The 13,973-nt window shown below is 51.9% G+C and overlaps 1 protein-coding gene across 1 annotated transcript in view; it reads left to right on the top strand.

Moving 5' to 3' along the window:
- DYNC1H1 (dynein cytoplasmic 1 heavy chain 1) overlaps positions 1–13,130 on the top strand; it is a 148,583-nt gene extending 135,453 nt beyond the window's left edge. The window contains exons 76-78 of the mRNA XM_088475206.1: positions 552–720; positions 10,881–11,008; positions 12,712–13,130. Coding sequence (XP_088331332.1) covers positions 552–720; positions 10,881–11,008; positions 12,712–12,834 — 420 coding nt within the window. The 3' untranslated portion in view covers positions 12,835–13,130. The remainder of the gene's footprint in view (positions 1–551; positions 721–10,880; positions 11,009–12,711) is intronic.
- The last annotated feature ends 843 nt before the right edge of the window (positions 13,131–13,973 follow it).

Raw genomic sequence — 13,973 nt, 5'->3', positions numbered from 1 at the left:
CCATAGGGTCCACAGGGCGCCCGCCCTGACGCACCTGGCTTCAAATGGGCTGTGTGGCTGGTCTCCGGTTTTCCGTCTCCTATTGCTGTGAGTATGGTTTCTTGTGTGTTCCAGTCTTCCTTCTCTCTGTTCCATATTCTCCTCCGGCCTAGGCTGCTTACCAACTGAGGTGCCTGTGACTCGGGGGCGGGGTATAGAGGAGGACCCAAGTGCATCCTGGGAGCTAAAAGCTTAACTGTGTGGTGCCCATGGATCCTGTTCCAGCTATAACCCCAAGGTCAACCCTGTGGACCCTATGGACTTCGTAGAAACAGAGATAACAAAGGTAAGTTCTTACCATATCTCTTGTTATTTATGCAGATGAGCGATTATCTGTAAAATTCAAATATATGAAGCCATCTCACTACAAATCCCGGTGGCTGTCACATTTGCGGACTTTCGCACAGATGCAGCGGCAGCAGTTGCATTACCGTACATCTGATTCAGACTCTATATTCAATGTGTGTCGTACGTACTCCAGTAGCCTTATCTATTGCTTTTTATGATTCTAGAACATCCATGTGTGGCTGGGGGGCTTGTTTGTGCCAGAAGCTTACATCACCGCCACCAGACAGTACGTGGCCCAGGCAAACAGCTGGTCCCTAGAAGAACTGTGCCTGGAAGTGAGCGTAACCACTTCCCAGAACGCCGTGCTGGACGCCTATAGCTTTGGAATCGCAGGTATGCTCGCCATGATTGCTGTTTGTATGGTGATAGATATTGTACACTACATCGGGAATAGCAGTCAGTGTATGTAATATTACTTTTGATACTGTAAGAAATGCACTCAGTGTTCCTTCCGCAGCGCTAGTGACGTCTAGCCTCTGTGGCTTTGCAGCTTTACGCTACTTATCTCGGCAATTATATCCATAAAAGGTTTTGTCCAGACACGTTTAAACAATGTTCTCCCCAGAAAATGTTTCCAGCCGGGTGGCATCTAGAAGTAGCCGGGTGGGGCCTTCGCAATAATAAAATGCTTTAAACCCTGACCTTATAGCTATGCCCACTACAGGGCCTCAGACTAAGTCTATTAAGTCTTTTTGTCCTCTGGGTCAGCCTAAAGGTCTGTTTCTTCAACCGAGCAGGCCTGGACTGCCAGCCGATCCTGCTTCTGAACCTACGGATATATCGTCAGCATGACGAGACAGGCCTACCACTGGGAGATGGCGATTTTCTCAGTTCGCCCGGTACTAGTGTCTAGTTGCCGCGGCTACGTGGGTAGGAGGGTACGCCCTCTCTTTACTCAGGCGGCCTATTTCCATGTGATGGTACGCAGGCCCTTATTCGGACCCGAACAGGGCCTTACGAATCCAGAAAGCTATACAGTTGTTGGGGTAAGCGGAGCTAATTGGGCCATCCCCACTTTCTCAGCGAGGGACTGGTTGTTTTGCTTTCTTTCTGGTGCGGTGGCTGAATGGTCCTCTTTGGCCTATTCTCTGTCTCAATTCCCTGAACCAGTTCCTAAAGCTACCTGGGCTCATGAGGCAATCCCTATGCTCCATCATACTATGTTTGGAACCTGGGGACTTTATGGTATCACTGGATATACAGGACGCGTGCCTACGGGCACTTACAGAGACCTTGCCTCAGCATGGACTGAGGTTTGCTGTATCACAGCACTTACGGTTTTCGGGCTCTGCCTGTTGGGACTGTTCTCAGCCCCACAGGGGTTTACCAGCGTTTTGGATTTCTACTTCAGGGTCCATAGGGGGTCCACAGGGTTGACCTTGGGGTATAGCTGGATCTGGATCCACGGGCACCACGCAGTTAAAGCTTTGCTGCTCCCAGGATGCACTTGGGTCCGTCCTCCTCTATACCCCGCCCCGGCCACAGGCACCTCAGTTTTAGTTGGTGCCCGGCCGGAGTCGGGTCACCCTGTCGCAGTGGGGCTGCAGGAGCAGCCCCTAAGCTTTATTTTAAAAGAGAAATTTTTTATTTTTTTCTTCTTTTTTTACACTTTTAGAGCGGCAGCATCAGACTGTCCTTTAGGACGTCCACGCTGCCGCTCCTTCTCCCCGCTGGCGCCGCGACGCCAGTACAGCTCTGGGGATCGCGGCGGGACCCCAGAGCCTGTACTAGCCGGGCTCTGGGGACTCCCTTGACTGCTGCCGGACGCGACGGGGATCAGGTAAGCCGCGGGTCGCCGCGTGCGGCGGCCCGCGGATACTTCAATGCAGTCAGGAGCCTCCGGTCTCTGGGGACAGACCGGAGGCGCTAGCGGCGGCGGCGGGCTCCCCCTCAATTGAGGAATACCCCGCGTGTCCGCTAGACCACCAGGGTATCAGGCTGGTAGCGGGACCGGCAACCCGGGGGTTAATTGCTAGCCAGGGGAGGCAGCCTTCCCTGTCTAGCGGCTCCTCCCCTCAGCTCAGCGCGCCTTTCAACTAGGAGTCTGGCGTCGCTGAGCTGCTCTTATCTCTCGGCCACTCCTCCTCTGAGGTCTCCGGCGGCCATCTTTACTGGCACATCGCAGACTCCCAGGCGGTATCAAGTGGACCGGTCCCCCTGTGTACCTCTCCCCTGCTAAAGGACAGTGTACACAGCGCTATAGCCCTCCCAGACACTGAATCTGGGCGGTTGATTGTAGCGGAAGGTGCAGTGAGTACTAACTTTTCTGCATTGTATGTGACTATTGCTAGTGCTGCCTGTCTGTGACTTATTCTCCTTACTGTCAGCTTATAACTATCCCTTTCCTTCTCCTACGGCCCGGCAGGTGTGTGGGGGAAGGGCGTTTTTCTGAGACCCTCACATATATAAAACACGTATTTGTGGGGTCAGTCACATACTGTTGTGTGCTACACAGTACCATATCTGGGCTGTTGTTTCGCATACTGGTGAGTGCGCGGGTGTTAAAACCGTAATTCCTCTGGTGATACCTATTTCTTGTGTATTTACGGTATCATGTCGGATGAGGAGACTGAGCGCTCTGTGGCTCCTGTGCTATTTTCCTGCAGACGCTGTGCTGCTGGAGTTGATGGGGAGGACTTATCTCAGGATGGTCTGTGCGGGCGGTGCCAGCTGGTACCGGGCCCCTCCAACCCCCCTGTATCACAGGACCCTCCTTGGGCGATGTTTTCACAGGTGCTGGCGTCTATTGCGGACCGGTTATCGGTCCCATCAGCGGTCCCTTCTAGGGCGTTACCGCAGCCCACCATCCCCCATTCCCCGAGGGTTCCACAAATGTTGCGGTCTTCCCCCGGGGCCCAGACTGTGGGTCCTTACTCGGGACTGCCTGTGTATGTGCAGTCTTCCCCAGGGACGTGTCAGTCTGTAGTGCCTTTGCAGAGTGTTGCTCCGACGGCTCCTCCGCCTTGGGTGGATGTTCTATCCAGCTCCGTACAGAGTCTGGCGGCTTCATCCTCGGCGTTTCAGTCTATGTTGCAAGGTGATGTGCCACCAAGGGTGTCTAAACGTCCGGTTGTGAGTTCACTAGCTGCGCAGTTGTCGGACTCGGAAGTGTCCTCAGATGATGGAGAAATCCATGAGGACTCTGACTCTGATGTCATGGGGCAGGAGGTGGAAGCTAAGTCCTCCATTAATGTTCCAGCCTTAGTTAGGGCGGTGCGGGCTATCCTACATGTTGAGGATGATGCGCCGGCTCCTAGGTCGAAGTTTCCTAATTTTAAAAAGGCCAAGGTGACCTCAACTGTGTTCCCCCTGTCTGATCAATTATCGGATCATATGGCGGCGGCCTGGCAATTACCTAGTAAGAGGTTCCATCCACAGAAGAGGTTGGCGGCGAACTATCCTTTTCCTGAAGCTCATTGCAGGAAATGGGAAACTCCGCCGGCGGTGGATTCCCACGTTACCCGCTTGATCAAAAGCGCGACGTTGCCATTGCCGTCTATCTCCTCTTTGAAGGATCCCACGGACAGGAAGGTGGAGACTTGTTTAAAGTCCATTTATTCTCTTTCCGGGGCGGTGGCTCGCCCGTCCATGGCTATCTCCTGGGTGGCTAAAGCCATTGAGGCATGGGCCAATGCCTTGGAGGATACCTTTCCTGATGAGGCTCCGGATATCCAGAGAGCGTTAGTGGGACAGATGCGGGATGCAGCTTCCTATATTGGGGAAGCGTCTTTGGATGCCAGCCTGCTCACTTCTAGGGTGTCGGCTGCAGCGCTATCTGCTCGGCGCTCCCTGTGGCTGAGGTCCTGGAGGGCTGATGCAGATTCAAAAAAGGGTCTGGAGGCCTTGCCTTTTAATGGTGATTTACTATTTGGTCCGGATTTGGACAGAATAGTGGATACTTTGGCTAAGTCCAAGTCGGCTTTTCTCCCTTCGGCCTCTGCGCCGGCTAAAGTGAGGAGCTCTGCCTTTCGGTCCTTTCGGGTTCAGGGTAAGGCCAAGGGCCAGTCCTTCCCGAGACATTCGGCGACCAAGGCCGCACCCAAGCCCAAGAAGCAGGCATGGAGTGCTCGGCGCCCTTCTTCCAAGCAGGAGGATAAGCCTGCTGCCTGATGGGACGGGCCTCTCTCTGGGGGACCCCAGAGTGGGAGGCCGACTTCTCCAATTCGCCCAGTGTTGGCACAATACCACCACGGATGCCTGGGTTCGAGAAGTAGTCTCTCAGGGGTACGCCCTGTCTTTTCGGTTCAGGCCGCCCCACCAGTTTTTTTGTACGAGTCCTTCTCTGGACAAGACCAAAGCTGGTCAGATTCAGGTAGCTATAGAATCCTTGCTACAAGCAGGGGTCATTGTTCCCGTTCCGCAGTCTCAGCGCGGGACGGGGTACTATTCTACTCTGTTTCTGGTACAGAAACCCAATGGTTCTCATCGCCCTATCCTGAATTTGAAGTCTCTGAACAGATACCTCAGAGTTCCCAGGTTCAGGATGGAAACGTTACGTTCCATCATTCTGGCGATGGAACCCGGGGATTATATGGTCTCCCTCGATATCCAGGACGCCTATCTCCATGTGCCCATAGCACCGGCACATCAGCGGTATCTGAGGTTTGCTATCCTGAACCATCACTACCAATTTCGGGCGTTGCCTTTTGGCCTTTCCACGGCTCCGAGGGTGTTCACCAAGGTGATGGCGGTTATGGCTGCCCACCTTCGGGGTCAGGGTCTACGTCTGTTGCCGTACCTGGACGATCTTCTGCTGCTGGCGAGCTCCCCGGAGGTGCTTCTTCGACATCTCCACCTGACCATTGCTTGTCTTCAAGCACACGGGTGGTTGATAAACTGGAAGAAGTCCTCCCTGATTCCATCACAGCGGATGGTTCATTTGGGAGCCCTGCTGGATTCTCGTCAGCAGCGGATTTTCCTGACTCCAGAGAAGGTCTCCTCCCTGCAGCTGCGGATACACAGTTGCCTGAGCAGTTGCCGCCTGTCGGTCCATTCAGCTATGAGAGTTCTGGGGTCCATGGTGTCGACATTCGACATGGTGGAATTTGCCCAGTTCCATTCCCGGCCCCTGCAGGGGCTGATTCTATCGGAATGGAACGGGTTACCTCACCGGATCCGCTCTCAGATGCTGGTGTTGTCCGCGGAGGTTCGGCAGTCTTTGGCTTGGTGGCTTCAGACGGTGCATCTGGTCGAGGGGCGCCCCTTTTGGATCCCGGACTGGGTCCTGCTCACGACGGATGCCAGTCTTCGGGGTTGGGGGGCAGTGACCGGCTCATTATCGCTTCAGGGTCGTTGGTCCGCGGAAGAAGCACTTCTCCCCATCAACATCCTGGAACTGCGGGCTGTGTACAGGGCCCTGCAGTCGTCCGGCCCCGCTCTTCACGGAAGGGCGGTTCAGGTGCAGTCCGACAACGCCACCACGGTGGCGTACATCAACCACCAAGGGGGAACTCGCAGTCGGGCAGCAATGTCGGAGGTGTCTCGCATTCTTGCTTGGGCGGAGTGTCACGTTCCAGCGATCTCGGCAGTCTTCATTCCCGGAGTCCTCAATTGGGAGGCGGACTTCCTCAGCCGTCACGATGTGCATCCCGGGGAATGGTCGCTTCACCCAGAGGTGTTTCAGCTACTCGTGGACAGGTGGGGGCTGCCGGAGCTGGACTTGATGGCCTCCCGTCACAATCACAAGTTGCCCGTTTACGGGTCAAGGACAAGAGACGCAGGCGCCTGTCTGGTAGACGCTCTGTCGGTGAAATGGACGTTTCACCTGGCGTATCTGTTTCCTCCGATATCCTTACTTCCTCGGGTTCTGCGGAAATTCAAGCAGGACGGCGGCACGCTCGTGCTGGTGGCTCCGGCGTGGCCCAGACGTCCTTGGTACTCCGATCTGAGGTGCCTCTCCATCGACGCTCCGTACCTTCTTCCTCAGCGTCGGGACCTGTTGTCTCAGGGGCCCTGCCTTTACCCGGATCTGGGTCGGCTGTCTTTGACGGCGTGGCTCTTGAGACAGCCGTCTTGAGGTCTAGGGGTTTCTCCAGTTCAGTGATTGGTACCATGCTTAGGGCACGCAAGCCTGCCTCCGCGCGGATTTACCACAGGGTGTGGCGCACTTATTTTCAGTGGTGTGAATCCAGAAACTATGATCCGCAGGTGTTCCGGGTTTCCAGAATCTTGGAATTTCTTCAATCGGGTTTGGACCTCGGCTTACGCCTGGCCTCTCTGAAGGTTCATGTGTCTGCTTTGTCCGTGTGGTTTCAGCGACGGATTGCTACACTGCCAGATGTTTACACCTTTTTCCAAGGTGTTCTCAGGATCCAGCCTCCCTTCGTGCCTCCGGTGGCTCCGTGGGACTTGACGGTGGTACTGAGGGTCTTGCAGGGTCCTCCTTTTGAGCCGCTTGAGTCGGTGGAGCTCAAGTGGCTGACGTTTAAGACCATTTTTCTCCTGGCAATTGCTTCGGCCAGGAGGGTTTCAGAATTGGGGGCGCTTTCCTGTCGCCCTCCTTTTCTGATTTTTCACCAGGACAGGGCAGTGCTCCGCACGCGTCCTGAGTTTTTGCCCAAAGTGGTTTCAAAGTTCCACATTAATCAGGAACTTGTTGTGCCAGCTTTTCAGTCACCTGATCTTTCGGCTGGTGAGGCTTCCTTGGATGTGGTCCGGGCACTTAGAATCTATGTGGACCGGACTGCTTCGGTTAGGAAGTCGGATTCTTTGTTTGTCCTCTTTGGTTTTCACAAGAGGGGTTGGCCTGCCAACAAGCAAACGATAGCCCGTTGGCTTCGTTTAGTTATTTGTGAGGCTTATGCGCAGGAGGGTTTACCTGTGCCAGCCTCTGTTAAGGCTCATTCCACTCGTTCTGTGGGTCCCTCTTGGGCTGCTAGACGTGGCGCCTCCGCTGTTCAGCTGTGTAAGGCGGCTACTTGGTCTTCAATTCAGACGTTTTTGAGGTTTTATGCGTTTGACACCTTCGCCTCTCAGGATGCATCCTTTGGGCGCCGGGTACTCCTTTCAGCACAGGAGCGTCCCCGCCCTTAGTTGAACTGCTTTGGGACATCCCCAAGGTCAACCCTGTGGACCCCCTATGGACCCTGAAGTAGAAAACAAGAGATATGGTAAGAACTTACCTTTGTTATCTCTGTTTCTACGAAGTCCATAGGGTCCACAGGGCGCCCGCCCTGACGCACCTGGCTTCAAATGGGCTGTGTGGCTGGTCACCGGTTTTCCGTCTCCCATTTCTGTGAGTATGGTTTCTTGTGTGTTCCAGTCTTCCTTCTCTCTGTTTAGTCTCCTCCTCCGGCCTTAGCTGCTTACCAACTGAGGTGCCTGTGGCCGGGGCGGGGTATAGAGGAGGACGGACCCAAGTGCATCCTGGGAGCAGCAAAGCTTTAACTGCGTGGTGCCCGTGGATCCAGATCCAGCTATACCCCAAGGTCAACCCTGTGGACCCTATGGACTTCGTAGAAACAGAGATAACAAAGGTAAGTTCTTACCATATCTCTTGTTTTTCTGTCAGTTCTTCTGTTCAGTATATCCCAATGCTCCTGTACCTGGATGGCCTCCTGCTCTTAGCAGGATCACCGGGGTACTTTACAGCCGGGTCAGGTTGACTGTGGCTTCTTCAGGGTGCAGAAGTTTAATCAATGGGGAAAAAGTCCTCCCTGCATCCCTCTCTGGGTATTCTTCACCTAGGAGCCCTGCTGGATTCTCTGAATCTGAGAATTCTTCTGGCGTAAGACGGCATCTCCACTCTTCCATTAGGAGTACATGGATGTCTGCGCAGTCGACATATGTCTTTGCACTCTGGGAGGCATGGTCCACTATTCAGTGTCTGCCTTTGGAAGGGTGGAATGGGCTTAGTTCCATTCCAGGCCTTTCCATAATTGGCTTATCTCCAGATGGAACAAGTTTTTTTTCTGTCTGATCACTGTTCAAATGATGCTGCTCTCCCCGGAGGCAAGTCTGTCCCTTTTCGGGTGACTATGACCATCTCGTCCAGGGTATTCTTTGCTAAGGACAGTGTCTGGTTCGCATCCATTTCAGTGCAATTGGATGTCTGTCGATTTCACCCTGTCAATTAACTTGTTGGAACTTTAGCCTGTCTTGGGCCTTCACTCTGGCATAGCCCTTGTTTCCCGGTGAACCTGAAAAAGTTCAGTCCGACAGGGTCAGAACAGTAGCTTCCTTTTTAGCAATACTGTTCGTTGGGTGGCAATGTCAGGTATGTCATACATTCGGACATTGTCTGAGGGTCTCCTCCCGACCATCTCGACAGTGTTCATTTCAGGTGCTTTCCATTGGGAAGCGGGAGTCCTCAGCCGTTACGACGTGCATCCCGGGGACTAGTCTCTTCCCCAAGAGAGGTTTCATCTCCTGGTGAGCAGGGGGGGGGGGGGCCCTCCTGAGGTGACCCTCATGGCCTTCTGACTCTATCACACTATGGTGTTACAGTCCAACTCTGGGGATTCTGAAGCAACCTTCAGTGACTTTGTCGGTGAAGGGGTTCTTCCAATTTGCGTACCTGTGTTCTCCAGTCTCCATTATTCCTCGAGGGAAGTGTTTCAATCGAGACAGAGATGCTTTCCTGCTGGTGGCTCCTGATTGCCCCAGATGTCAGGGGTACTTGGTTTTTCGGAGTCTCTCCATCAGTACTCCATTCCTGATGCTTCACTACCCAGACCTGTTGTCTCAGGGTCCTGGGGTTTGCCTTGGACCTGGGTCGTTTGTCTTTGACTACGTCCCTACAGTGGTCTTACGGCTTCCATGGCTTTGTCATCGTTGGAATGATTGGAGCACATGGATCAACTTTTGCTGGGACCTACCACAAACTGTGGCAGCCATCATTCTTATGGTATTATACCTATCGATACGATCCTCTGGTGTCCAGGATTTCCAGATATTCTGGCATTCCTTCCGGCTGGCTTGGGTTTCACCCTCGGCCTGGCCTTCCTGACAGTGCAGATCTCTACACTGTCAGTATGATTAGGTTATGGAATTGCTCCGCTCTGATATCCAGTTCATCCTTTGGAGTGTTTTCTGGATTATGCCTCCATTTGTCCTCCCTAGGGACTCCTTGGGAGTTAGGAGTGGTTCTTTGTTAACTCCGGGGAAAGTTAATGGAACCGCTGGTTGTGATAGGCATTACATGGTCTATTGCTTTGGCTTTCTCTCTTTCTATCAGGGAGTTTATATCAACCAGGTGAGTGTCGGAATTGGGAGCGTTCTCATGTGGCTCCCTCTTCTGGAGGGCATCTTGTCAGGGTGTGAGTTGCTCTCACCCTGTGTTTCTTCTTAGTGATTTTCAGGTTCCATATTATTCTGGAACTTATGGTGCGGCCATTCAGTTCCCAGTCCTCTCGGCTGGTGTGGCCTCATTGACTGTGGTCCGGCCTCTGTGGATTTATGTGATCCGTTCAAGTTCCTGACAGAAAACGGACTCCTTATTGGTGGTCTGAGATTTCTGGTTTTAACAGGAAAGGATGGCCGGCCTATGGCCATATGTTGGCTGGACGGCCTCGTATGTCTTCTTCAGGGGCCTACCCATGGGTAGGCCTTTCTGTTGTTGCTGCTTGTTTTTTCTCGGGCCATGTAACCCTCGTGGGTGGCTCGCTGTGGCGCCTTGGCTGCTTTGCCTTGCTAGGTGGCCACGTGGTCTTCTGTCCACACCTTTTTAAGGTTCTAGGCATTGTTTTCCTTTGCCTCTCAGGATGCTTCCTTTTTGGCGGCGGATTCTCCTCTCAGCACAGGAGCATCCCCTCCCTTGGTTGAACTGCTTTGGGACATCCCCAAGGTCAACCCTGTGGACCCCCTATGGACCCTGAAGTAGAAAACAAGAGATATGGTAAGAACTTACCTTTGTTATCTCTGTTTCTACGAAGTCCATAGGGTCCACAGGGCGCCCGCCCTGACGCACCTGGCTTCAAATGGGCTGTGTGGCTGGTCACCGGTTTTCCGTCTCCCATTTCTGTGAGTATGGTTATCGAGTGTTCCAGTTTTCTATCTTTTTTTCTCCTCCTTCGGCCTTTGGCTACTTACAAACTGAGGTGCCTCTGGCTGGGGGTGGGGTTATAGGGAGAGTGGACCCAAGTGCATCCTGGGAGCTAAAAGCTTTAACTGCGTGGTGCCCGGATTTGGGTCCCAACCTATACCCCAAGGTCAACCCTGTGGACCCTATGGACTTCGTAGAAACAGAGATAACAAAGGTAAGTTCTTACCATATCTCTTGTTATATTGGAGATTGTAAGCTTGCTGAGAAGTGATTCTGAACACTGCATCTGCTCACACACCATACAGTGAGCATGTTGGTATCTTGCACAAGAGCCTCCAGTACATCCCATTCCATGTATGTAGGGCTTTACGTGTACTGTGTCACCACTGGAATAAATCCTGTTCCTGTCCCAATAAATAGCTCTCTCCGCCCAGTGCCTATTGTTAGGAGGTTTAGTAAATCTAATTTCACTGTTTCTAATGGTTCATGTTAATCAAATTGTTTTTTTTAGGTCTGAAACTTCAAGGTGCGACCTGTACAAACAACAAGCTGTCCCTGTCTAATGCCATTTCCACTGCTCTGCCGCTGACACAGCTGCGCTGGAGCAAGCAGACCAATGCGGAGAAGGTGGCCAGTCTGGTGAGTGCTTCAGCATGCATAGTATCTGTACTCTGTGTCCTGGGGCTGTATGGTGAGTGCTGCAGCATGCATAGTATCTGTACTCTGTGTCCTGGGGCTGTATTGTGCTGTATGGTGAGTGCTGCAGCATGCATAGTATCTGTACTCTGTGTCCTGGGGCTGTATTGTGCCGGCATTGTGAGGGGGGTTCATTTAATCTGAATTCACACACTCCATCATGGGGGGGCCAGCACAGAGCCACATGGATTGGAGCTAAGTGGCTTCCCCCCCCCCCCCCCCCCCCCCCCCTCACGGAGCAGGGAATAGGTTACTAATCATGGTTCAGCCTCTACTCTGGGCCCAGGATAGGCCTTATGTTCTCTGTCTTATTCAGAGAGTTAGAGTGCTTTCTAACTTTCTGCCTGATGTGGCTTCACACTTGGCAGGCCTACCACAGCAGCCTTACAGCTACTTCTCCTCTCCCCTGTCATCTATGGGAAGTAGTGGTGTGAGGTATAGGGTTTCGTGGCTGGTCCCATCCTCCTGGATCCTGCAGCTGTCCTGGTCTCGCCATTCTCCTCCTGGATCCTGCAGCTGTCCTGGTCTCACCGTTCTCCTCCTGGATCCTGCAGCTGTCCTGGTCTCTCCATTCTCCTCCTGGATCTTGCAGCTGTCCTGGTCTCGCCATTCTCCTCCTGGATCCTGCAGCTGTCCTGGTCTCGCCATTCTCCAGGATGCAGAGTTCAACCTGGACAATGGCAAAAAGGTTTACATCTGTCACGAGTAAGGTCCAAGACTCTATCCAAATAAGACTACCCTTGTTCAAGAGAGAAGTGAACAGCCACCACTGCAGGGATAACCTTGCCCGTGGCTACAGGCTGATAATACGTCATTTTGAGGGGAGAACCGTTCTACTTGGCGAGAAACTCCCGCTGAGAAATCAGAGAGTGGGACTGAGCAAACTCAACCATCTCGAACATTGACACAGTTTGTCGAAGACCCTCATACCAAGGTGGACAGGGAGTCTCCTGGAGTGCAAAAACTGTCATATCTACCCTTGAGGATGCCACCGTTGCATTTGCTGGTCGATTAACTACCTTGGAATCACAGATGACAGCCTGCCATCCAAGATTACTGATGCACCTGCAGACAGTGGCGCTTACACTGCAGCCTAAGTGAGGGGCTGCTGCCACCAATAAAAGAAGAATGTGCAATTTCTTCACAATATACAAAAATGTAATTGGCTGCGCGATAAACATCAGACATGGGGTGCTGCCACCAGACCCTCTGATGTTTCCAGGTTCCTCATTGGCTGCCTGATATGATTTATTTGTACCTATGGTAAATCTTTTTCTCATAGTACAATGATCGAGGAGAGGAGTGGTGGATACTGAGAGCCTGCTGGTTTCTTATCCTGTTTATCTTTTAGGATTGATGCTCTCATTGGAGAATGTGCTATTATTCTCTCCCTCTCCTCCTGTACTCCTGGCCTGTCCTTTGGGGCTTTGTTAGACAAAACTGTTCCCAAGCAGTCGCTGGGTATAGAGGGGGAGAAGGTACAGGGATTTTTGGTATTTCTGCTGGTACATTTGGAGCCCCCAGGCTCCCTGCACCACACTCTGCCCCATGGTGATTTTATTGTTTTGAGAAAATCATTTAATACATAAATCAGATTATTCTATGCACCTGAGCCAACAGTTATATGACCCTATGTTTTTTTTTAGGTCACCTTACCCGTTTACCTGAACTTCACGCGGGCCGACTTGATCTTCACGGTTGACTTTGCCACTAAAGAGGACCCTCACAGTTTCTATGAGCGGGGGGTGGCCATCCTGAGTACAGAGTAGATGTTTAGTGTGTAATTCTTCATGTTACTCAGTTCTGTGGCTACAGGAGATGTATGGAGGGTCTGTGATATGTATGTTGGTGACGTGTTTGGAGGGGATGTGATTTAGAAAGACGGAGGATGGAATAAAATATGGAAATGTCATTATCCGGAGAGGGAAGGCACAGCGCGGTTTGTGGAGAGAGTCTTCGGTAGGTTACATTTAGAAGGAAATAGATGCACGTTTATATGTAGCTTTTAGATGTGTCCTCATAACTGCTTGTTCTCATTTTAAGCTAATAAAAAATCTGCATAACAGTAAGTGAATTGTTATTTATTATGGATATATAAAGCTGCTGGAAACTTGGAGAGTGCGGGTTTTAAATTGATATTCTCTCCTGCCGAATATGCGTATCCTACTGTATTCACAAGACTGCAACTGCTGGACTGGTCTTAATGTTATTTATATAAAAGGCCTCAGCATGCTTTACATTCGCCTTTACAGCACAAAATACAAAACAAGCATAACAAGGGACTTCAATGAAATGCTGGGTGCATAGGAAAGTCTTCAGTCTATATTTGACGGACTGTAGAGTGGAGGCGAGTTCCATAGAGTTGGTGCCGCAAAGCTGAAAGCTCGACCCCCAAGTGATTTCTGGGAGATTCTAGGCACTGTTAATATTCCTTTGTCAACTGATCGCAGCAATCAAGTGGGACAGTAAGGGATCAGAAGCTGCATCATGTACCTTGGGCCCTGAGAATGGGTGTTATGTGGCTGGAACGGGGCTGGTTGGTTAATAGCCTGGCAGCTGCATTTTGTGACATCTGCAACGGTGTAATTCTTTTGCTGGGAGACCGAGGTAGAGGGCGTTGCAGTAGTCTAGGCGTGATATAAATGCATGTATGACTTTAGGCAGATCTTCTGAGGGAATTAAGTGCTTGATTCTGGCTATGTTCCTCAGATGAAAGAATGAGTATTTGATTGTGGCTGATACCTGATGTCTATATGTCAGAGGCCACTATCCAGGACAACACCAAGATTCCACACGTTTAGTGTTTTGTAATTCTGAACCCCCAAGCGTAAGTCCTGTTGGTTGGCTATGCTGTAGCCCTGTCCTGTGACCTATCATAAGGACCTCTATTTTATCAGGGTTCAGTCGC

The sequence above is a fragment of the Taudactylus pleione genome, unplaced genomic scaffold (assembly GCF_031769625.1).
Source record: "Taudactylus pleione unplaced genomic scaffold, aTauple2 ptg000166l, whole genome shotgun sequence".
In the NCBI taxonomy this organism is placed as follows: domain Eukaryota; kingdom Metazoa; phylum Chordata; class Amphibia; order Anura; family Myobatrachidae; genus Taudactylus; species Taudactylus pleione.
Note: the sequence above shows the minus strand (reverse complement) of the source record. Positions and strands in the feature narration are given on the sequence as shown.